Source organism: Lissotriton helveticus, chromosome 7 (assembly GCF_964261635.1).
Source record: "Lissotriton helveticus chromosome 7, aLisHel1.1, whole genome shotgun sequence".
Classification (NCBI taxonomy): Eukaryota; Metazoa; Chordata; class Amphibia; order Caudata; family Salamandridae; genus Lissotriton; species Lissotriton helveticus.
The window spans coordinates 1,432,706,229-1,432,731,043 of NC_136068.1; the positions used below are offsets into that span (position 1 = coordinate 1,432,706,229).

The 24,815-nt window shown below is 44.1% G+C and overlaps 1 protein-coding gene across 2 annotated transcripts in view; it reads left to right on the forward strand.

Moving 5' to 3' along the window:
* The window catches only part of ABCC3 (ATP binding cassette subfamily C member 3), a 708,094-nt gene that overhangs the window by 634,780 nt on the left and 48,499 nt on the right, over positions 1 to 24,815 (forward strand). For both annotated transcript variants that reach the window (XM_078654774.1, XM_078654775.1), the window contains exons 26-27: positions 3,258 to 3,359; positions 15,306 to 15,452. In XM_078654774.1, the coding sequence (XP_078510900.1) occupies positions 3,258 to 3,359; positions 15,306 to 15,452 (249 nt within the window). The remainder of the gene's footprint in view (positions 1 to 3,257; positions 3,360 to 15,305; positions 15,453 to 24,815) is intronic.

Here is a 24,815-nt window from a genome sequence, read left to right on the forward strand (position 1 = left end):
GAAAAGCCCCTGCAGACCTAAGCCCCCTACCAGTTAGGTTGGGTTTTATAAGAGAATGCAGATACTGAGGCACTTTTCCATTCAAAATTCTTTGGCAGTAGCACATTTAAAAGACAATCTCTTGCCCAATGGCAACCAATCTCCTTTGGCAACAGCAGGACTCATAGGTGAACTACTCAGAAGGTTAAGCAACAGACACGCAGCAGCATTCTGCACCCCCTGCAGTCTCTATAGTCTATATTGTGAGACCCCCAGAAACAGCACATTGCAGTAGTCCAGCCTTGATGTCATCAAAGCCTGAACTACTGACTTTCCAGTGGCTTCTGGTATAAAATGGCAGGATATTTTTCAGAAGTTTAAAAATCTCATAACATTTCCCCGCTAGACGTTGAACGAGAGAATTGCATCAAACCGAATTCCAAGGTTCTTAATTTTCGCCTTGAGATCCGAGGTAGTCTCTAGTTTATATCTTTATCCAACTATTGAACTCCCAGTATTCTTCCCACATCCAGACCCAGCAACAGAAAAGGTTATTTGCTAATTAGATGTCAAGCGGGCCCTCATGTACTACACTGACATGCCAAAACCCGTCTGTAAGACATAACAGATCTTTGTCTCATTTTCCAAACCACACAAGGGGCTTGCTCTCTAAAGCAAAAATAGCACTGAGGGTGGTCAAATGTATTTGGACCTGTTATGTCAAAGCCAAAAGACCTTTGACTATCCACCCACAAACAACCCGCAAAAATGGCTAACATTCCCATTGCTGACATCTGCATAGTAGCAACCTGATCTCTTCCGCACACTTTCACCTAACATTACTGTGCGGATGTCGTACTTCACCAACAAGATAATGTGGGCCAGGCTGTTTTCCGTATACTTTTTCAGTCTTATGCAACATCTTCTGACTAGCCACCGCTTTTGGGGGGACTGCTTTACTTTCTAAGGAGAGCATTTGTAAATACAGCTACACATGCCATAACAGATATTGTTACTTACCTTGTAAGCATCTGTTTGTGGCATGTAGTGCTCTATATTCGCATGCACACACCTTCCTCCCTTGAAACCTTTTGAAGATTCGAGTACGTCCTCTTTCGTCGCATATCGTGAATAAAAAGGAATAAGATCTTGCCTCAATCTGTGGTCCGTGTCCTCTCGCTTTGCCAGCTTTTTCAGATTGGAGGGGATTTGCTTGTATATATATATATATATATGATCACATATTTAAACCAAGAATTTGTCATTTATATATAATTTTCCATCTTTGACACTTTTTATTTATTTTCTTTGTTCATATTGCTTACACCATACACCTCAGGACACCGTTTTTCACCAGTCACTTGTTCTACCTCATACCAGCATTTTACTTTTAGATCAGACTGCATTACAACTCAACACATTTGAAATGTTATTCTCCTAGTGTTAACCACCAACATAGCACCATGCTAATACCTCACACTAACTCATACCAACATGGCGCCTAACGTTAGTGATGGTTGGAATCCACATAGTTATGATCTACAGATGACAAGCACACACATCTTTATCTGCTTCTCACCATCACGAGTAACTTGTCACAAAGATAGCTTAGCGAGAAATACGACAGACGAGATCGTCACTATTCACACTAACCCATTGCAAGATGGCGCCCATACTTTTTAACCTTTGTTTGGGAATAGGTCACATGACCGCCAGTCCGTTTTCAGTATCTTAGACAGATACCCGCTAAGAATGGCGTCTCATGCTAACTAAACATCAGCGAAACTCGGCACACACTGCTAAGACGTGAAAATATTTATGGGAAGGTAAGATCCTGGCACCCAATGTCACTTATTTACGGCACCCTCGTTTCCTCTCAGCCTTAAGCAGAGACACTGGTACTGCACAAATCGCTTAGCCATGCACTTTACGAAGCTTTATTGATAAAGTCAAGCTTTAACGGGGGATTACACAGTGGCTGTAGTGTGTAGTTATAGATATGTCATAAGTAGAAAGTTTTTGGTTTTGGTTGTAACATTGGAACCATTTTACAGATTTTAACAAAAAAAGTTTATCCTCTTGAGCTCCATCCTTGAAAGTTTTGGGGTAATCAACCAAGTGGGGCTGAGAACCACGGGGTACAAAACACATTTTTCACATGGAGATTCCCACAGGAAATGTACACCCTGGTACAGAGAAACCGGATCATCAGAATAGCACCACATTTGTTGGCAGTGAGATCTTTACTCTTAAAGTGTGCTCTTTATGAATCTGTTTAGCAGTTTTTGAGAAATTAAGGTTAAAAAATAAGGATATCTTGATGGTTAGCCCGCTGGAGTCCTGTGGGTCTCTAGTGGGGCCAAAGATTTTTTTTTATAAAGAGTGTTCTTTCCTGGCATCTACGTTTGTACTACCGCACCAGGAAGGTCTAGCAGAAATGAGCAATCTACTTGGATGGCTGCAACATCAAGGGGAATGTTGCGACTGCCATTACAGGACATGGGCACTCAGTCTCTCTGTCCTGAAGTTATACAACAAATAATGTATAAGGGCTCAGGTTATTGTACACAGTTTATCTGACCAAATGGCTCTTGTGAGTGGGTCACAGTGGAATAAACTCCCCGAACCCAGGATGCGGCTAACCCTACACCCCGTGTGGATTGGGTGCACTGTCTTGCTGCTGATCAGACAATGCCGCCAACACGCTCCTGGTGCCATGCACTGTTTTCGTAGGGACTTGCCTACCAGCAGGGGCTGGACATAGGTGTTGGCCACATGCCCTGCAATAACTCTCTACTGCACTGAGTCAAAAGCTTTGCTTAGATATAGGATTGGGTCAATATGATAAAAAAAAAACAGAACTTCAATGGAAAAAAGTAAAGGTTATATTATGGTATGGTAATAAGACCTAACTTTAGGTTAAAAATGAAAACCATAAAAATTCCGGATAAAAAAAGGTTAACGTGCCATTTAGTTAGGTGAAAATGCTAATTATAATGCCATGTTTTAAACTGAAAACATATGGAAATTCACTAGTTGTAGTTCACTGAACTAACATTAACTTGTGTCCATGCCATTCATTGCTTCTGAGCTCACATATTGCATCGCTCATAGCATGTTCAATGACATCATTAATGACATCAGTGATATATATGTGACTGAATGATTTAGCTGTGCATCAATACATCTACAGATGCTCTTAAATGTTTTCTGCTACCAATAAGAGTGACTAAATTGTATTTTCTTTTAACTGAGATTTTCAATTTTCTATCTTTTAGGTTACTATGTCTTTAAATTGGATGGTGCGGATGACATCTGACTTAGAAACCAACATTGTGGCTGTTGAGAGAGTAAAGGAATACTCTGAGACGGAGACAGAGGTTGGTTATTGATGTGAATGTGTTACTCTAGATTTATTAGTAATGTAACACTATACATGCCTTACATTCAGAATGTGTTTTGAACATTCAAATGAGGTAAATTTAATCAAAAGAAAACACATTGTTTATCGTAGTCGACAAGCAAGGTTTATGTTCATAATCTATTAAACAAAATGTTGACTGCTGTTTTGTTTGTAGACTGTTGTCGGCAATGGAGAAAGTTGGAGGAAAGCTGGCCCTTAAAATATGTAAATTCATGTTTGTACCATGTGTGGCTGTAGATACACATGCTTTGCATACTTCTGCCAACTAGTTTTCGACTCAGACATTACAAGTTGCTTTTTTTATTAAAAAAGTGTTAAATTACCGTATGTCCTGTTACTCCACCCTTCGTCCACAATGCAAATGGCACTGACTCCACCTTAGATTGTTTTTTTTTTATCAACTGGTTTTTAATCTGCATAGGCTTAGAGAGGAACACATTTCTCATAGGCCTAACTGCTCCATTCTTTGAGGCCAATGACTCGGATAACAATCACTACTCACAGTTCTCCAGACACGAACACCAGACTACTGCTAACAAATATTTTGCCTCAGCTCTCAGAAAGCCAACACCCTAGTCCCCGACTTGGTCGAGGATTTTTTAGCCTCTGCGGAAATCCCCAGGATGAATACAGCCAGGAAAGGGGTGATGGAACCCACACCCTTCCAATGTGCAACATAAAACATCCATGGACTGACCAGCATGGTGTTTGCATCTGTTGGCTTTCTCCGATCACAACCATACCCCTTATGAGAAAGGAGTTGGGCATGTTCATAAATGAAGCAGCAATCAGCCTAAATCCCCAGGATGAATACAGCCAGGAAAGGGGTGATGGAACCCACACCCTTCCAATGTGCAACATAAAACATCCATGGACTGACCAGCATGGTGTTTGCATCTGTTGGCTTTCTCCGATCACAACCATACCCCTTATGAGAAAGGAGTTGGGCATGTTCATAAATGAAGCAGCAATCAGCCTAAATGATGCTGAACATCTTTGAGGTGCAAAACCTGCTTGGCATCAAAGAGAAATAGGTGGGTCTCTTTAGCATTCCAGTGGCTCAAGCAACACCCAGGAGCCACTGTCAGTGAGTGCTTCATAGAAAGAAGAGAAAATGGGGTACCCTCCATGTTGACACTAGCAAAGCCCCACACTAAGAAGACACAGAGGGCCTAAGTACCACCTGCTCACTTAAACATGCGTATGCTGAGGCAGAGCATCAAACCTCAAGCGTGGCAGAAAAAAGCCTTCAGCCTCCAGCCCACCACTGACTTATAGGACGTGTGCATCCATGGCTTGATGACGTGTTGTTCAAGAACAACAGCAGACAATAATTCCTAGTACACATTGAGACAGCTCTATCCCCGATCCACAGCCTAGTGTTCACCTTGAACACAAAGATACCCCAACTCCAACTCCAACCAGTTCAGCCTTTCCTGGGTTTGATACAAAACATTGTCAACCCAAGCAGCAGAGGAGCTGCTGCCTCCCTTTCAGTTCACTCATCTGCTCACTGTAAGACCTTTAATGAAACTCTGGGATATAATGGCATCATGCATAGCAATTATACTGTACAACGGATTACAAATGGACCCGCTACAAAAGTGCCTCACAATGTTCAAAATCAGGGGGTCACATATAAGACCTACAAAATCTATCTTCTAGTGAGACACCTCCCAGTAGTCTACAACAACTTTGCAGACCTGCTAAGTAGGAAGCAACAATAAGCCACAAGTGAGAACTCCACCCATAAGTTCTCTATAGGTACTTTCAGGAAAGGGGAACCCCGTTTTCACCCTCTTCACTACTCCACAAAGCACAAAATGCACAGGCTTCACCTCCAGATACCAAAACCAATAGTTCATGCGCAAAGAACTATGAATGAACTGGTGAGGGACATTTGCCTACGTTTTTACATCTCTCCCCTTCATCCCTAATGTGATGAGAAAAATGAGGTAGATGTTCATGACCCTCATCATGGTGCCCCAACATAACATGGGCCGGATTGCCCTGGTAGCCAATACTCCTAGATATTTCCGCCAGTACCCATGAGACGATAGTGATCACACCGAGCCTTCTCACACAATAACATAGCCAGATCAGGCACCCAGTTCCCATGCAGCTCAACCTAGTGATCTGGCACGTGGGACTCTAGAATTTGGCTAAATGGCTAAATACACCTCCTTGAAGAGTGTATGGCCATATTGCATGAGGCACTACTTATGCACATTATGCAGCCAAGTGGAAGAGATTTTTCTGCTACTGCATCTCCACTCTTTCAAAGTCAAGATTCAAGCAATCATATGTTACTTATTACACCTTCAGAAGGAAATGCATGCATACAGTTGTACGGTGTGGAAACCAGGCTACCAGGGGGGTATTCACCGCTACCAGGATATAAGTGTAGAGCTAAAGAACTGTATGCATGCCTTTCCTTCTGAAGGTGTAATAAGTAACAGATGATTGCTTGAATCTTGACTTTGAACGGGTCCAGTTGCTTAACCTTAACATAGTTCTGAAATGGCCTATGGCTTTGCCTTTCAAACCCCTATATTCATGCAACTTCCTTTCTCTCTACTGGAAGATGGCCGTAATAATAGCCATAATCTTGCTCAAGTGCATAAGCCACCTACAAGCACTCACCATTCAGGTTCACCATTCAGGAACTGTTCATTGAGATACACAAGAGCAGGGTCGTCATTAAGACAAATCCGAAGTTCCTGCCCAAGGTAGTCTGACCTTTTCACATTACCCAAACTATTGAGCTGCTGATTATTCTTTCCGACAACCTGATTCACTAGCATAAAGGGTTTTACACCCGTTAGACTTCAAGCGGGCATTCATGCATTCCATTGACAGGACTTTGCGCCTGATTTAGAGCTTAGTGCACAGGGTACTCCATCTGAAATGTGACTGAGTACCCTCTCCCATCAATTCCTGTGTTCTCACGCCTTCTTCTAAAACAGACTAACCTTAAGTATTCCATTGACAGAGCCTTCGTTAACTGTGTCAATGTAACACTTACTGCAAATGCCTGACAAAATAAAGGCTATCAGATGAAGGACATTAAAAAGCCCGCCCTACACGGTGGATCATTAATTATTTTTTATCGCAAACAAACGCCCACTATGGGAATTTGTTTCTAAAAACAAACAGTTTGATGGGCAGCTAGCAAAACCACAGTGGCTGTCCATTAACATTTTTGTACATTGAAAGGAAACGCCATGACAGTGAATCCTTTCAGTGTATAGAGTTGACCACCGAGCAAGTGCCCATTGAAAAATTTGTCATACAGTAGTTTATGAGGGTGGCAGAGGTAATGTCCTCTGCCACTCTGACAGACTGTACTCTCTCTGTCAATCTATAAATCATGTCCGAAGTTGTTCCGCAAAACTAACCAGCTCTTATTAGCCTTTACAAACCACCAATTGACCATTTTCATTTGTCCCGCTCAGACTTTTTTAAGTACTTGCAAATCCGTGACTATTTGTTCAAAGCCCGATGGAAAATTGAATTTAACTCTCTTATTGAGGCGGTGAGGAAAGGGGCACGGATTGGAACTCTTTATACACTATTATTAGATACCATGGACAACGATCTTGAGGCTCATAATTTAAAATGGGATAATAGATTGGGGTGCCTTGGTACTAGGGTTGAAACTTCTCTCGAATTGGCTTGGAGATTGTTTATGTCAGCTAATCTTCGTGTACAGCATTACAAGACTGTTTTTAATTTATACAACACCCCAGCGAAAATATCCAAATGGGGGGGATCTAACGACGGAAAGTGTTTTCGCTGTGGGTCAGATGATGCCCACTTGGTACATGTTTTCTATACGTGTGGCCATTTAAACAGTCTGTTTGACCACATAGAGATATTCTTAGCTGAGATTCTGGGTGGGCCTGTACGATTATCAGTAGCTCATGTATTTTTGGGGGTTGCGGGGGGATCGGCAGAGGATCAATTGCTCCTTAAATTTCAGTACTTGATCTTTCTAGCTACAGCCGTGGCTAGATTGTGTATTGCTTCAATGTGGTTGCAAAAAGACGCTCCTTCTTTTGAACTGTAGAGAGCTAGATTCTTATCTATGTTTAATATTGAGTATAGTTTATATGCTCTGAAAGGTAGACGGAAAAAGAAACTAGGCTGTGAGATCTGGGGTCCAGTAGTGGCGTATATGGATGTATAAATCTCCTGTGTATTGTATTTATCTAAGAAAATCTGTTGCTGTTTTGTCTCCCTTATACATTTATTTTTGTATTATGTATTTATTTGACTTTATGGAAAAAATTTGGTTTAATGTATTGTAATATGACTGCCTTTCATTCTTTGTTATCTCTTTTTTTATCATAAGCCTTTGCGTGTGCTCATGGATTATTAATAAAAAAAAGTTTAAAAAAAAGAAATACAAAACACCAGAAAGGACACCCTATTTTCAAGGCAGGCATTGCAAGATGAATTGTCAAATGTATCTAGACCTGCTAGGTCAAGGCTAAACATGTCCTCACTGCACCTCCCAGGGCGCTCTCTACACAATAGAAGGTAGCCACTATGGCTTTGCTGGGGTACATACCATTAGCAGGACAGCGGTTCTGGGCAACACCACACACCTTCACAAAGTATTGGTTTGTAGCTGTATTAGCCCGTCAACAGGCTATGGATGACCAGATAGTGTTAAGAACACTGTTCCAATCATTTGCATCATCTGACTACTGGCCTCTGCTTGTGAGGAAGTGGCTTTACAGTCAGTGCAGGGCACACATATTACGAATGGAAAATGGTACTTACTGTGTAATGTAGTGCTGCAGTGACAAATCTCATCCCCTGAAGCTGGTAATGATTGTAAGTTTTTAAAACGTTAACATATTGTAGCAGTTTACAATTCACACTGCACAACAGAGTAGTTCTACTCATCACTTCAATTCACCTTCCATCCCATGTGTGAAATACAAAAAAAAGCTGCAATTGCAATGCAATAGGTTGGCATTTAAGTAAGTTTGAGCTATTGGCATTGTAAATGACAATGCCTATTATTTTTGTGTTTTAAAACAAATAAAAGGCATTGTCATTTTCCAAGCCAAAAGCTTAAACTCGCGTAAATGGGAGGCCTATTGCATTGCAAATGGTTACGTTTAAAACTGAGCGCTGCGCCGCTTCAAAGACACCACGTGCATTTTTATTTACTTTAACACTAAGCGCTGTGTCCTTGGAGCGGGTGCCACGCTCAGTGTTAAAGTTAAAAAATTATTTAAAAAAACAAGCACAGTCTCCTTGATGCGGGGCCGCACTCAGTTTTAAAGTAAAAAATAAAAAACAAACAAACAGAGCACAGTGTCCCTGAAGCGCACACCGCGCTCATTATGAAAGTAAAAATAAAAAAAATTAAAAAGAGCGTGGTGTCCCAGAGGTAGACCCCGCACTCAGTATGAATGTTAACTGTAAGTAAAGAAATAAAGTCCGTGCAGTGTCCCTAAAGCGGGCGCCGCGCTCATTAAAGTAAAAAGCAAACAATTTAGAGTGCATAGCGCTGCAGCCACCATTGTCCCCATCAGTGTCCATTATCAAAATAGTACTCACCCACCAGATGAAGCCCACTGTGTAACAAAACAAGTAAAAGGTACAGTCCTTATGGGCGTTAACAAATGGAGACAACACGGTACCAAGGTGGGACTAACAGGACTCATAATCAATCAAAAGCCAGCATTTTCGAAGGACAGACACAAAGCCAATGACAGGGCGGAGAGTGGACAAGGCTTCCAGAGCATACCCTACTACAGCATGCCTCACAGAGCGAGCAGTGTATGCGCGCTGCTGCTAGGCGCAACCTAAATAAAAGTGTCCCCATCATTATTTAGGTATGCTTATGTATAGTGCGCGTTAGTACAAAATGGCATGTCACAGGGTCAAAAGCTTTTGTTTTTTTCTTTTTAATTTTAGCCATACTGCAAAGCATTGCGGATGCTGTGTAGGGGTGTACAACATTTTGTGCAGTGTGACTAAAACTCACTGGCAAAGCCAAGAGTTCACAAAGGTTATACCTATTGGCTTTACCAATAAAAGGTTTTTGACTGCAGTCTCTCCTTTTGTCACTGTTTGTTTTATTTTTCTATTTATTTATTTCTTTTCATTGGTTCACTTTGTCATCTTAAATATTCCTTTGCCAGTCTCCGCCTGCACTCTTTTTTATAGATTTTCATCATATGTTGTCTTTCTCAAAATTCTTTCTACCATTTTCTTATTCTTCATATTTTCAATTTCCTTTCCTTTTAGTACAGTTTAGGGCGGTTCATACCTGTAAGAAAATTTGGGAAATACTGAGGCAAGATCAAGAATTGTAAGGCATTATTTATCATATGTATTGTCTAAAACACCACATATTTTTAAGAGCATTGCTGAACAGGAACAAATTAAAAATTCCAATTCATTTGCTTGTTTACAGTAACAATATTTCACAATAGTAGAACATTTCCATATGCGTCTATAGCTATTTATGTAGAGCAAGCCTAGCTATAAAGTAATTGAGTAAAAATCCTGTAAGTGACTGTTACACAATTGTGCAGTCAATACAAAAAACAGAAGGCACAGGAAATTGTTTGTGCCAGTTAAAGCAGTGTCTGTTTGATTCGATGTGCTTCACCAGAACGAAAGCTGTTCAAAAAACATATGCTGTGAAAAATATGCATGTTTCAGGAAAAAGAAAAAGCTTTGAAAAAGAGTAAAGACACACATCCTCCATCTTTACTGTGCTGGGGAAAATCCCATCAGATTGAATGCTGTTATATGTCATGCTACAACCATCATCTGCCAAGATATACCTGAGTGTTATTCAGCTGTTTCAAAGTACTACTAATAATATCATGCTCAACAGGGCGGCCTACTTAAGTGCTAACTGATGCACAGATAGTAAGAATGTCCCATTAAACAATGAGCGGCCCACGAAGGCAGGGGTGCAAAAATGGATGGTAAGACTGGTGAATGCTATTTATAAGCCTTAGAATACCCATTTTATGTTCCCTTGTGTGTTTTTTATATTGCCAGAATTGACCTGTTACTTTGCTTTGGGCACTGCCATGGGTTTTCTTTGTGGTTGTTGCCTGTATGTATGGATTTGGCTATTGGAGTGAACTTCAAATACTTTAAGGACCTTCTGCTTGGCTCACCTAGGTGTGTTTGTTGGTCAATGTGTGTGGGTTGCCGTAGTCCCAGTGGAGGTATACTTCAAATGGGAGTCCGGGCTTGTGAACACTTGTGGATGATATAATAGAAGACTGTGGGTTGCGCACACAAATCCCATTGTCCAACCTTAGTCACCCATGTTATTTTATGTCTTGTGGATTAGAAAAGCTCCGACTCCTGGAGTCTCCTGGCGCTGGTCTATGTGGCAGATATTCCATAAGGTGGCTAACCTAAAGAAGGGTGGCGCTTGAACCCTTCTTCAAACTTCAGTACACAATCAGCGAGTCATTGTATTGTAGTTGTATAGTGGTCACTGAGAGAGGCAGAAAATGACATTAGAGAGCGTGAGTCTTGTGGGTGCTTGTCCTGGAGGATGATCCGAAGTTTACTATGCAGACTTCCCTCTAGTAGTGGATGTGTGAATAAGTGTGTTTGTATGTGTAGGCCCTCCTCTTTTGAAGTATCTTCTGAACTATGTGCCGTCCTGGAGTATGTGTAGTCCTAGGGAGATTATGCAGAGTTGGTCAGTCTTGTAGCTGTTCTATCTGTATCAAAGCTCTAGGATCTTTACGAGTTTAGGCTTTAGACAATAGAGATATTAATGATGTTTCGGTAAACTCTAAGATCTGGTTGTAGTTTGGAATACTGAGTAGGGAACTCTGAGATACCGGAATATCATAGCCAAAGTGCTTCATATTGTCAATGTATAGATGTGTGGAGTTAATGATTGTAAACCTATACTTACCTGCATATATTGACCTGTTGATATTTTGGCAGCAATATTGAGGTAACTCGATATTCAGTACCACCACCCATGATCTGAAGTGGCCTTGTCCCCCAACTGAAAAGTACAGGCTTCTTTGCCATTTCCATTTTGTTACAGATTTTTCCACATTTGTAAATGTTATACTGACCTGAGTATGTAGAGCCCCATTGCCTTACAATGTGCACATATAGTGAAAGGCACTAGTGACCAGTTTCTACGTTTAGTATGTAAAGTGCTACTGTCATCCCAGGAGCCACATTTACCTCTTGGATGAGCACATGCTTGCAATACCAGATTCCACATTTCTCCCCAATATGTAAAGCACCATTACCAGTCAGCGTGTTTAAGAAATAGAGGATACTAAATAAGAGAGTTTGTGGAGATTCACAAAGTAACTGACACATCACCCTAAAGAGTGGAAGCAAGCACGCCGAGTGGAGTCAACCTGGACGGAGAATAGGAGCTGCCTTGTGGTATTAGACCTTGGTAATTAAATTCCTATTTCATAAAAATGCCACCTGCCCGTCACAAAATCTTTTTGAGTGACAGGTTACTGCTGTTGCCAGGAGCCCTCTTGCAGCACGGTGCTTGCAGTACACCTCACCCCAGAATGCCCTGTTGCCATTTTGAAAAGATAGCAGTCCCCAATCAAAAGGGTCGGGGAGTGGGCACGTGAACTCAGATCGTAAATCATGTGGAAGAGTTTGCTGTGACGATTCATGTATTTAAGCATTCTGTACCCACACCCTAAGAAGGAGAAGCAGGACTAGCCTGCTCAAACGCCCTGGGATCTGGTGGTGTGCATGCCAGCCTCACGAGCAGGCACTAAGCTGCTTGCCAAAGTCCTGGTGAATGTGGAGCCAGCACCGTAATCAACCAAAGGCGATTGGAAGAGCCGCCTTGCGTCTGGGGCCAACGGCGCCCTGCCATCTGAATAAAATGTCTTTTATGGAGATGATCTCTTAGAGGAAGTTTTCATATTCGTATTTCTGTATCCAAGAAATCCACCCACCGTGAAGTAGCGCCAAGATATCTGCACCAAATCTGAAAGCTTAGCCTGCTATCAGAACAGTGCTTGCTGGACTTCAGCATTGTGAAATGACGGGCTGTGGTAAAGCACTAGCGACTATCGGATGTGGAAAGTAGAAGCAACAGTGGGCATCCAGAAGAGTGTGCTGTGCCCGACGTCTGGCAGGTCTGGAATGAGAGCTGGATCCGCGAAGAGTAAGAGCCTTACAAAAAAAAACTGTTTAACTCTATACTGACCTAGCGAGGAAGTGTTTTGTACAGTACATTGTACTAAACAAGAGATTGGTGGTATTGGACATAGGGAAGGCATCACAGAATATATTCACTAATGCATGTTTTATTTTTATTTTATATTTATACGGTGCTAAAAGGAGGAGAGAACCACCTGCCTCCCCTAATCCTGTGGCCTAAGCTGCAACTCTAGTATTTCCAAAATCCCTAGCACATGTACAATTTCAAGAAGTGCCTTCTCACGCCCATCCTCCCGCCCCAGACTCCTGTTGTACGTGTTTTCTCGCCCTCCTGACTCCCTCCCGCCCGCACTTCAGTTTGCAATGCAATAGGTCTCGTGTAAATGCGAGTCCTATTACATTGCAAATGCTTGTAATTATCTGTCCTCAGGGTTCAGTCCAATGTACTGAACATTTACCAAATCCCTAGCACACCAAAATTGACAGCAGTAGCTTAGTAAGTCAACACAAACATATGTACAAGTCAAAATTAGACTCTTCAATCTTTTATTCTTTCGGTTGATTCTTCTCATGCGGGAGTTCTGTGACAGGTCGAGAGCCAACACGTGTTTCGTCGCTTCTGTTACATATACATGCAACCTTTTTAAGGCTATATGAAAAATAGATCACAGTCACTTTTGTTACATCACTCACAAGTATATGGCTCTAAGAGATTACACCACTGCTCCTCCACTGTGAAGAGTACATAGGTTAAAAAGCATATCTCTTATAAATGCACTGCACATACAAACATGTGTTTTCTTATTGAATCAATTTACACCACTACGCTTGTGTACACAAAAGATAACCTCTTAATCATATGTATTAAAGCATATTAAACTTCGAACTGAACATGCCTTCAATACATCACAATTATGATTTATTACACCATAACACATGGATATTCTAAAATTGGTTGGTGACCAGATAGACAGACCAGCCCATAAATTCCTATGGGCGGCGTTTCCACCATAGGTATTATGATGTTGGTTTCCTACCGAAACCTGTCGGAAAGCAACATTGTGGGCCCCTAGCAGCACCCTGTTAAACTCTGCACAGTGTTGCTGGCATTTGAGGTGCCTGCCACCTGGTGCAGGTATGAACAGATTCTCCAATTTGTCTATGGGAGCTTGTGCTACCGCCGGTTTACGGCCGTGGCACCAGCTCCCATAGACAAATGGGAGTATTTGACTGCACTATGTGCTGTCACATTGTAATCACTGTGTCGGGTCCCAAGACCGCAACCGTGTGTTGCTCCAAAATTATAATTAGGCGCTAACAGTTTACCCTCAAAGGACTACTGCCTATGTGGTTTTAATGAGGAGTCGATTGAGCATTTAATTTGTTTGTGTCCTAGTTTATTGGGCGTGAGGAAGAAATACCTGAAAAATGCATTTAATTAAAATAATTTTAATAATATTGTTTTTCTGCAACAATTGCTAATTTAGTGGGATATTAACAACATTTTTAGATTATGGTTATTGTTGTCTTAAGGATGTGTGAGTGAAATGTCGATTTTGTGGTATATTTGTAGATATGCTTGTGATTTTAAGATACTTATAATTGTGATGAATATTTTAATATATTTTTTATACAATAAAGACACTCATTCATTCGAGTAATGATAACTATTAGTAGAAGGCCAATAGGTAATTATTTTTTGGTGTCTTCTATGTACATGGCTAATAATGTTAAAAGAATGATTACAAGTCACACCTACATTAATTCCACCATGTTTTGTGTTTAAAAACCTGTATGGCATAATTATTGGGTGTCATTTATCAGCTTGTGCAGTGCTGTGAACAGATTTAGTATGTGATGAGTTATCATTCTTGTCAATTGCCAACATTCTTTCTGGTTACAGCAGGAGGCTGCTAACTATGGGCCTCATTAGGATGGCAGTCGGCCTTATGTCCGACTGCCATCCATTCAGAAATGAGACCGTCCAACTACAAGTCTGAGGTCCCGCCAGCCGAATTAGAATGCTACCACCACCACAGCGATCGCAATGCATAGCACACGCCGCAGTACAAAAAATGGACATTACATATATTCCTGCACTATGTGGCAGGCACCATGCGGTGAGGTCATATGTAGGGGGCACCATATGTTCCCCTCAGGACCCACAGCTGAGGCCCTGGGATGAAGGGCCCCCAATGTCCCGTTCCGATAGCCTTTTCATGGCGGGTTTACCGACATGAATGGGCTGGCAAAAAGGAACATTGTAATACCTACGGCCTGGCAGGCACCTTCATCATTGTAGGTATTACTGCTCATCCGACAGGCTCCTTGAGTCTGTCGGATCCGTGGCGGTCGGTTTTACTGACTGCCAAAGAACTGCTCGCCATCATAATGAGGCGGGCAGTAACACAGCCACAGATGGCAGCCGGACTACCACCGACAGGTTGATGGTGGCGGTCCCACCGCCATCATAATGAGGCCCTATGTCCCTGAATCAGATAACCTTGTTGTTGCATTGACACACAAAGTACAAATATGCTGTAGAAATATTTTACACAAATCATTTAAAAATTGACATTTCACAATGTCTGAAGATTCCAACTGTTCTTCAAATCACCCACATCTACAGTTAAATACGTGCATATTGCTGCAAATCAATGAAAATAGCAAACTAACTTTACCATGCCCTGGCATGACCTGGTATTATCGTGTGCTGGTTTGACATTATCTTTTCTTTTAGGCCTCCTGGTCAATTGAAGAGAAGCAGCCTCCACCAGAGTGGCCCAACACAGGGGAGGTTGAATTTAATAACTACTCTGTAAGATATCGACAAGGCCTGGATCTGGTGCTCAGAGGTATAAGACTAAAAGTTAAAGGTGGAGAAAAGGTAATGAAAACCAAGCTGATAATGCATCTGTCACTGTATTTAAAGCAGTATTTTTAAATGTGCGAAATGTGCGAAATGTGTTAACGTATAACATTATTATTTTGATTGTACTACATCTGGGTTTTTTAAACGGAAAATACTAAAATATCAGTTGGGACATTTTAGAGTGTTGGCTGCTCAAGCAAACAGATAACAATCTGAGTTGTTCAGATGAGCATGGGAAAGTGTATAGCCAGCTTGATTAGCTAGCGTTCTTAACACTAAAAACCAAATTATACATAGATTTAGTTTGCAATATTTGTAATAAACATTCACAGTGGAAATCTGTTAGGGATTGCTTAGAGGTTGCATTTGGCACTGCCACAACACCCTGTGCATTTGCAATTATTTCCTGTGTGACTCTGTGTGCACAAGCTTGTGGTACAGGAGGACTCACTAGCCAATGGGACTATGGATCCCCTGGGCGATCCCACCCACCTTTTGAATAATTCCTGGGAACTGTGGCATCTAACTGTTCTAGAATAACCAATCTTCTCCCTAGCCCACCTCAGAGGTGCTGTTACACGTGGATTTACACTCCCTTTAAGGCTAACTACTTACTTAATTTCAATACTACCATATCTTACATCAGGAAGGAACTCCGGTAAACAATGTTTAACACTAAACTTTTGCCCCGCAGGGAATCACAACACAGTCAATACAACATCCACGTTGTGATTCTGCATACCAGTACTCCGCAAGTCGGAACAACGACTTGCAGGGGGGGGGGGGGGGGGTTGGGGGGGGGTGGAGTTGGATATAAAATCCAAGCAGACATCTGTAATCACGACCTCACGGTCTTCGGGGATTTCAACTTTCACCTAGAACAAACAGGAGACAAATACACAGTTTCAATAATTGAAGCTATGGATGCCTGTGATCTCAAACTCCTCAGCTTGGATCCTACTCATCGTGGGGGCCATACTCATTACTCTTGGCAAACCAAATTAACGCATACAACACCCTAAAAATTCTTTAAAAAATCTTACTACTGCTGGCTATGTCAGTCAGGAAGTCAGTCATTTCCACTCTTGTTTTATCTAAAATTGATTATTGTAATGGCCTCTATATCAGCCTTAAAGCTCAATATCTAAATAAGTTGCAGTTCCTTCAGAGTTTGCAGCCAGGTTGCTTTTAGACGTACCTAGGCATCTTTCGGTTTCCGCTGCTCTGAAGGATCTCCATTGGCTGGGAGTAAAAAAAAGGATCACATTTAAAGCACTTTGCCTGAATTATAAGGCTCTCCATAATTCAGGACCCTATTTTCTCAAAAAAGCCCTATCTTGGTATTCCTCCTCAAGAAAATTAAGATCAGCAGGCTCTTTTTAGAGCAAACTCTATCTGATTCAAAAATCTACATGGGGTGGCAGCAGCTTCGTGGTTAGAGCCGCGACAGCCTGGAATCTTCTCCCACTCTATCTCAGATCAGCCCCCTCCCTGTCTCAATTTAGGAGACAATTGAAAACCTGGCTTTTTATTCAATGATTTCACCTCCACCCCTCTCGCCGCTTCTGCTCCTGCGCCAAGACACTCTTGAGTATTTGCTGCATCTTATAAATAATTTTAACATAACATAATTAAAGGGCAGCCAGTCTGGTTGACTAACAAATAGAAGAGGACAGGTGTGGGCTCAGTGTCATCTGCTCTTGAAGGGGCAACTAGCTTTTGAAATTTAATTTGGCCACTGGCCACCTCCCCAGCCATCCTGCTACAGGAGAGGATAACTCCTCACAGCATTTATGGCGGATCCTGCAGGACTAAAAAATTGCCTTTCTGCAACACTGATCAGCAGAGAAATGAGCTGCGATGCACCCCTGTATTATCGAGCGCCAAGATGGCATCCGGAGGGCTTTGAAACCGCCCCCGGGGAACAGATGCCATAACACTGCTCGTCTTCGTTTAAGCTCTTGGTGATGGACTCTCTGCCTTCCTCCCGAGGCATAGATCTGCTGACCGGCCCCCATGGGAGGAAGACTGCCTAAACGAGGAGTTTTCCGGTCTAAAACATCGGTAAGGCGCGGATGCGGCATGAGGGGGAGGGGACTACGAGCTGAACCTGCGGCTGTCTCGCTGCCGAAGCCCTTTGCGGAGATTGGGAGCTCGGTGGAGAATTAGCAGACACTGGCGCCCACCATGCACCATTTAATCTGCACGATGATCGCCCTTCCACTCGTGCTGCTCCCTCGCGAATAAATCAATGACTTTCTCCGCTAGTGAAGATGCCAAGATGGCGCCCAGGGAGCTTACTGTGGGATCGCTCCCGGGACCGAGAATGATGCTTTCTGATGACGCTGACCTCCGTTTCTGTCCTTCTGAGAAGGCCCCTGAGGTAATGCTTTCCCATTACTCTATCACTCTGTGTTGGTGTATCTATCTACCTAGAACTTGCTGCCTTAGCAATCTAGAATGTATGAAGAATCTACCTGAGTTGCCTAGCACAGGATGTCAGTTGCTGCTGGTTGTCCTGTGGATAGGACATTATAATTACCTCTACTTAAAATAAAGAAGATCTGTTTATCTATCTACTGCATCATTGTACTTCTTCATAGCCCCCTACCCTCGGCCCACATCCCGATTTACCGACCAACCCCTCTAGGGTGATCGCTATGCATTATTCTACTCACTTGCCCTTATTACCTCTGAGTTATGGTTGCGGCTGGAGGGGTAGTGACACACTCGTCCCCTTTTAAAACAAGGAACACGTGCCCTGTCCTCTTGCTGCACCACTGCATAGATTACACCCCCTTTGCATTTCGAGTTATTGAGAATATCGGGGACCGAATGATTTTATAAATCATGGACATAATCCCCATGCCTGACCTCTAGATGGCCGGCTCTGTGGTTCGCTCCATGATGCTCTACTACTCCTGGACAATATAACTGGCCTTCGACCTTGATCTTGATCACAGCCCTCACCTGACCTTGATCCTGCTCACCCTTCTGGACTTTCACTCTGGGATCTTTCCCGTGACTGTGGAGACTTAACTATTTGACTGATGCCCGGTGGAGCTACCTGATAGCTAAAAAGGAGATGGGCTGTGGACTCCCCCTCGGCAGTCACATAACCAGCCGGACTTTGGCCAGATTTTCCTTAGTCTCTCCGTCATACCACCCTCCCACCCTCCGACCCCTTCACCCCTCCCCCTTCTTCCTCTATGCTCCTTTCTTCTCCTCTTCTTTAATGTTCTTCCATGGAGACTTAGCTATTTGGCTGATGCCCGGTGGAGCTACCTGATAGCTATCGAGAATATGGGCTATGGAATTCCCCCTGGGCCCTCACCTACCTAGACGGACATTAGGCAGACTTTCCCTTCGTCTCTCCGATGTATATCCCCCTACTCCTTTTCCCTTCCCCCTTATCTTTCTTCACTCCTTGAACCTTGTCTTCCATGCTACTCAAATGTTTTTACTGGTATGTTATGTAACTTGTAACTGATATAATTTTGCAACTTTGTTGATCCTTAAGTGAAGCGCTCTGATACCTTCGGGTCAGCGCAGCGTTCAATACCGTCTCCCACAACATTCTGTTAAATTCACTTTCCACTATGGGCATTAGGGGCATTAGGGGCAAAGCATTGGACTGGATTGCATCGTTCCTGACTCTGAGGACATTTCAAATCACCTCCAGCACCGCGGCCTCAAATGTCCACCTATCCCCTTATGGAGTGCCTCAGGGCTCGGTGTTGAGCCCCCTGCTTTTTAACATATACGTAACCCCGCACGCCCGGATCGCCGAAGCAGCAGGTCTAAACATGTTTAGCTACGCCGACGATTCACAGATCGTATTTTCACTCTCCAATGGAGACCATGACTCCTCTTCCCTCCTGCAGTCAGGACTTAGGAACATCGCCACTTGGATGAGCGACAATCTGCTCAAACTAAATGGTAGCGAAACGGAGGTCTTGATACTGGGTCCAAACCAAGATCTCTGGAATCCAAGACACTGGCCTTCCGAAATGGGCCCCCTACCCATCCCGTCGCAACAAGTACGAAACCTGGGCATTACCATTGACAATGGCCTAACTATGGAGCCCCAAGTTACAAACCTTACATCCACCTGTTTCACAATTCTGAGGTGGCTCGGGAAAATCATTTGGATGTTACCTGACGACACACAAAAGACTGTGGTCAACGCATTAATCACCTCCCGCTTAGACTACGGAAATGTCCTCTATCTAGGGTCATCACAGGCAGTCATGCGACGCCTGCAACTGGTGCAGAACGCCGCAGCAAGACTGCTCTGCAAATGCCACAGAAGGGAACGCATGTCAGGTCATCTTAAAGCGCTCCACTTGCTGCGAATCGAAAACAGGGTCAAATTCAAAACACTCAGCCTTATGCACAGAATTAAATGGGGCAGTGCCCTTAGATACCTAAAAGCCCTCGTGCAAACCTACACACCGGCTCGGTGCCTGAGATCTTCAACTCAAGGCCTTTTCTGTGTGCCAAAATACGCAGAGCGAGAATGGGGGGGAAGATCTTTCTCCCTACTGGGCCCCAAGCTCTGGAACTCCCTCCCTCAGCACCTACGCTTGGAATCCAGCTACAACCACTTCCGAAAAGCCATTAAGACCTGGCTTTTCAACCAACAACCGGCTCCTGCCTTCCCTGAGTTATTTCGATCTGCCCAAGAGGTTCAGTATCTCCTAGCTCCGGGAAACCCTTTTTGGGTAGCTGTCGCGCTTTACAAACCCAATAAATAAATAAAATTAAATAAATATGGTGGCCAAGATCTGTATTTTAAGGCAATGGCATATTGCACTGGTGCCCACCCATCAAGAGTGAATAACTAAGCTTTTTAGGTCTCGCAGACCTAGGCCTGGAGCGCGCATGTGCTCCTCACTCTGCCAGACATATTGTGGTATAGTGGATTTTAGAAAAGGACTCAAAGCCACTCCCATGTTTCTTATTGGATAGCGTCATCATTTATGTTAAACGCTGCCTTCTGATTGAGACATAGGGTCTTTTGTCACAGCCCTGTCTCCTTTTGGCTCAGCCCATCCGGATTGGATTGTTTACAGTCTGAAATTACAGGGTGGCTTTATCAGATGGCTGAGCACTATTTTCTTTCACTCGGCTTCCGCAAAGGCAGCTGAGTGTTTATTTTTGCATCGCGCTTTCACTTAGAGTGATAGCGCGATGCAACTATATATAAACAAGCATCTGCCTTTGCGATTGCGGCAGCCTCATGTGGTGCCCGCTTCACGAACAACGCGCTCTGTGTTTATTTTTATTTTTCACTTTAATTTGGAGCGCGGTGCCTGCTTTAGGGACACTGCGCTCAGTTTGTTCATAGACAGATCTAAGGCTTTTCAATAATCTGAATGGTGTGGGCGGCCGGAAGTTCATGCTTATTGCTGTTAACAGCCAGCAGCACGCTATTTCATCATTGGCGTTAAGTGGAAGCTTCCTGTTCAGGCTTTTAGTATAGGCTGTCAGTGCCCGGCTCCTATGGTGTTTGGCTGTGTCTGCTGCTCCCTTTCTCCCACCATCGTCTGCCTTGTATCTGGTTTGCTGCTTCCCTTCACCCAGAAACTGGTAGAGCCCCAGTCTTCCACCAAGGCCATGGCTGGGGGTGTGGGCTCCCCTACCCGCTGTGCTGATTGTGTTGAGCTGCTCAGTGCTCTGTCTGGGCCGCTCCCTGGAGTGGTACAAGGCGCTCATAAACACGGCCTACACGGACTGGGTCAGTAACCTAACGGTGCTGGGGAGCATGGAGAGCAGCTGCTACGGGAACAGCTCACCCAAGGACAGTGTGCAGGGTCTGGCGGGGGTCCAGAGGTCCATGCTGACCCCCGAGGCACCCCCCTGTGCTGCAAACACGGAGTAGTATGTGTCTGGGGTCGCTGCCTGTCATCATGAGAGGAGGGCGTCGCCGGTTTGTGGATCGCGCTGGTGGCTTGAGCGGGTGCACCTTTAAAGAAAAGGTCTTCAACGCCACCTGCAGGAATGCCGCCGCTGTGGTAATTTACAACGAGCCCAAGGCCGGCAACGCCACTGTATCAATATCTCACATAGGTAAGAGTCTTCCGTTGTTCCCCTTCTACACACGTAAACCCCACACGCAAATGCCTTGCCCTACCCATGACCCACATCTCTAAGCGCCCCTCACCATCCCTTTCGACATGTGTAAAAGACTCACTACAGACACAGGCAAGACATCTCGCCAACTAGGAATACCGCCTCCCCCCCACCACCTCCACAGCCCTAGGTACCACCCTATTCTTTAGCTTAAAGAGGCTCCAAACCAACGTAAAAAAAGGTACCTCGCAAACTAGGCTGGCACCATAGTCTGCTTCCATACCACCTCCACAAACGCCCTCCTGATACCACCGTGTTGTACCTCTCTGTAAAAGGCTTCCTCATAAACTTAAATAACTCAACAACAAGAAGTGGCCATCCCTAAAATCCTGTCTCCAGACCACCTCCACACACAGCACCTAGTCTCACTGTGTTCTACCTCTGTAAGAGACTCACTCCCACCAGGAACTTAAACATGGCTGCTACGAGCAGTGCCCTAAGCTTTACACATTCCATTAAGATCACCTCAACACACAGCCCTCCCCACAATCCCTTCCCCACAGCTGGCTACTGACCCACCCCTTCAACGCACCATCTCCTTAGAGAAGCCTACCACGTTCCTGATGTCTGTCTCAGCTGAGTAGGCACGCGCACAACCAGTCACACAAAGCTACCCAAAATGACCCACCCAATCTGCAAGCCATCTCCCCCAACTACCGCCCCTGTCAACACTGCTTATTGCTTTAGAGTAAAAAGCTTTAACATCAGCTCAAGGCCTCTTTGTGTTTTAATTTCCTACTACAGACACATTTGTGTTGTTACCAATCTCACACCAGAAGGCAGTTAGGACTCAAAGATCCATGGGTCGGTGGAAAAAACCGAGGTGTTAATAAATACAGTTTAAAAAAAAAAAATACTTCATGCAAACATGCTCACAGAAATATAATACAAATAATACGTGGTAATATGTATTTGCTTATCTGCCTCGCACAAGCTTGGTGGCAGGCGGGCAATTTTTTTCTTAAGGGTTACACCCAGAAAAGTTTTAATTTAAATTTTGATTCTGCGTGTTTCAAAGTTGGTTCTTGGGCGACCTTATGTTAATGGTAAAAGAACAAAGAAACCTTTAGCTTGTAAGAGCCATCTCCACCTGATCACAATGGAATCCCTGTTGACTGACCTGCCTTAGCCCTCCAGGAAGTAGAGGTGGGCGAGCCAACAAATTAACATGGCAAGTCGAGCCAAGGGTCTGGCTTGGCTCTTAAAGTCGTGCACGAGCTGAGCCATGGGAATGTTTTCCCTGTGCATCATACAACAAACATCACGTGCAATATGATGAAGTCGCTTCAGTATAAAAAAAAGTTTATTTCTTTAACATGTAGAAGCTATGACATTAGCACAACACGTTACAGCACTGGACTGAGATGTGCCTATTAACAAGCATTTGCAATGCAATAGGTCCCGCTTTTACGCGAGTTTGAGCTTTTGGCATTATAAATCGCATTGCCTTTTATTTATCTTTAAGAAAACGGAAAAAAGGCAGTTATTTACAATGTCATTGCTCAAAGTGGCGTAAATGCGAGACCTATTGCATTGCAAATGCTTGTTAGATTAGCTATGTATGAATGCCGAATTTAAAGGATTCAACATCAAGTACATGTTTTTGATGAGGGCTGGGGTCCTTTTTAGGTTTTGCCTAGACAATGCGTACAAAGTACGCATGCGCTAGCAAAATCTTATGTTTCTCTGTGGGGTCGGGTATCCGCCCCCTCCTCGCCCCCTCCTCCCATTGGCTAGCTCCATAAATGGAGGCTAGCCATTGGGAGACGGCTCTGTCCGTCAATCCCGGACCAGATTCGGGGGCGTTCCCGAGAATTTTTCCTTTTGGCGACGTCACGCTGCGGTGGGCGGGGTCTTTTTTTTTTTTCTCAAGCCGTGTTTTGTTTACTCTCGTCCTGCCTTTTGCAGGAGTGGGCTGCGCGATTTATGTTGCCGAGCAGGTAAGTGTGTACCCGTTCCCGCCCCCCCCTCCCGCTGTCTAATTTGTTTTTAACTTTGTTCGTGTTTCCGTGCACATCCAGGATATTAACGATAACATCCCGAGTTTTTTAAAGAATGCTGTTGATTTAAATATATCGGAGCCCACGTTGCCAGGAACGCGCATTGCTGTCGGGAATGCCCGAGACCCCGACATTGGCATCAACGCCCTGCAGGGCTATAAGCTGAGCAGTAACCTGCATTTTGTCCTCGAAGAGACAGAAAGCAATGACGGGTACAAATATGCAGAGCTCGTTCTGGAGAAGGGTTTAGACCGAGAAAAACAAAGCCGTCAAGTTTGTATGTGTGTGTATCTGATAGGCTCTGATAGGCTGCTGGCACGAGGGAGCCGCGTTTCTATTGGTCAAGGAGCTCTGACGTCATCGGGGGCTCGCCTCAGGGCCGCGCTGGGATTGGCCCATCGCTCGCAGAGGCCATGTGAAGCCGTCCGTGATCCCAGAAGCACCGAGGGTTCGCCTGACCCCGAGCCGCTGCAAGGCGCCCGCCGCGGGGACTGCACCACCTTTACAGCCACACGCTCTCGCCCAGCCGACAAGCAGGGGGGCGGAGAGAAACAGATGTTTAGGCTGACACCACTTCCCTGCTTTTATAATCATTTTGTTCTTTCTCTGACACAATTGTCCCCTATTAAGATTCTTAAGTCTGAGAGGCACTCTGTTTTATGTAACAGTGCAAGAACTAAAAGTATGGAACATCTTATTAAAAGGGATGCCACGTTCAGCAGCTCCTGCACCAAGGGCGTCGCAGATTGTGAAAGCTAGACGCCTTATAAACCTTAATCTGGGAGTTATACTAGACTATTAGCCACGGCTTCTTATTTGAGAGAGAGGAGCATACAAGGCCCCCGCTCGAATCTTTGCTCTCGAAAGAACAAAAATAATACATTTATGGTTGACATGTCGTCAATGGAATCCGAAAAGCATAAATTACCATGGAAGATACGCTATATACTCCGAGACGCTCTTCTGCCTAGGTGAAGGACTCTACCATTCATTGACTAAGGTTGAGTAAACAGCGTAATGAAGGGAGCCGGAACAGGAAGCATCGCGTGTCACGAGCGGGCGACACGAGCGTGTCACGAGCGGGAGACAGGGGACCACACTGGAACGGGCTACTGCTCTCCCCCAGGATTACCCAATGTGGGGGCAACTGGCTGACTCCCCCCAGATGGACTAGACCATTAAGGTGAGAGCATGAGGGGGCTGTGGTGTGATAAACAGTCCCTGCTGTCTAAGAGAAGGGGCA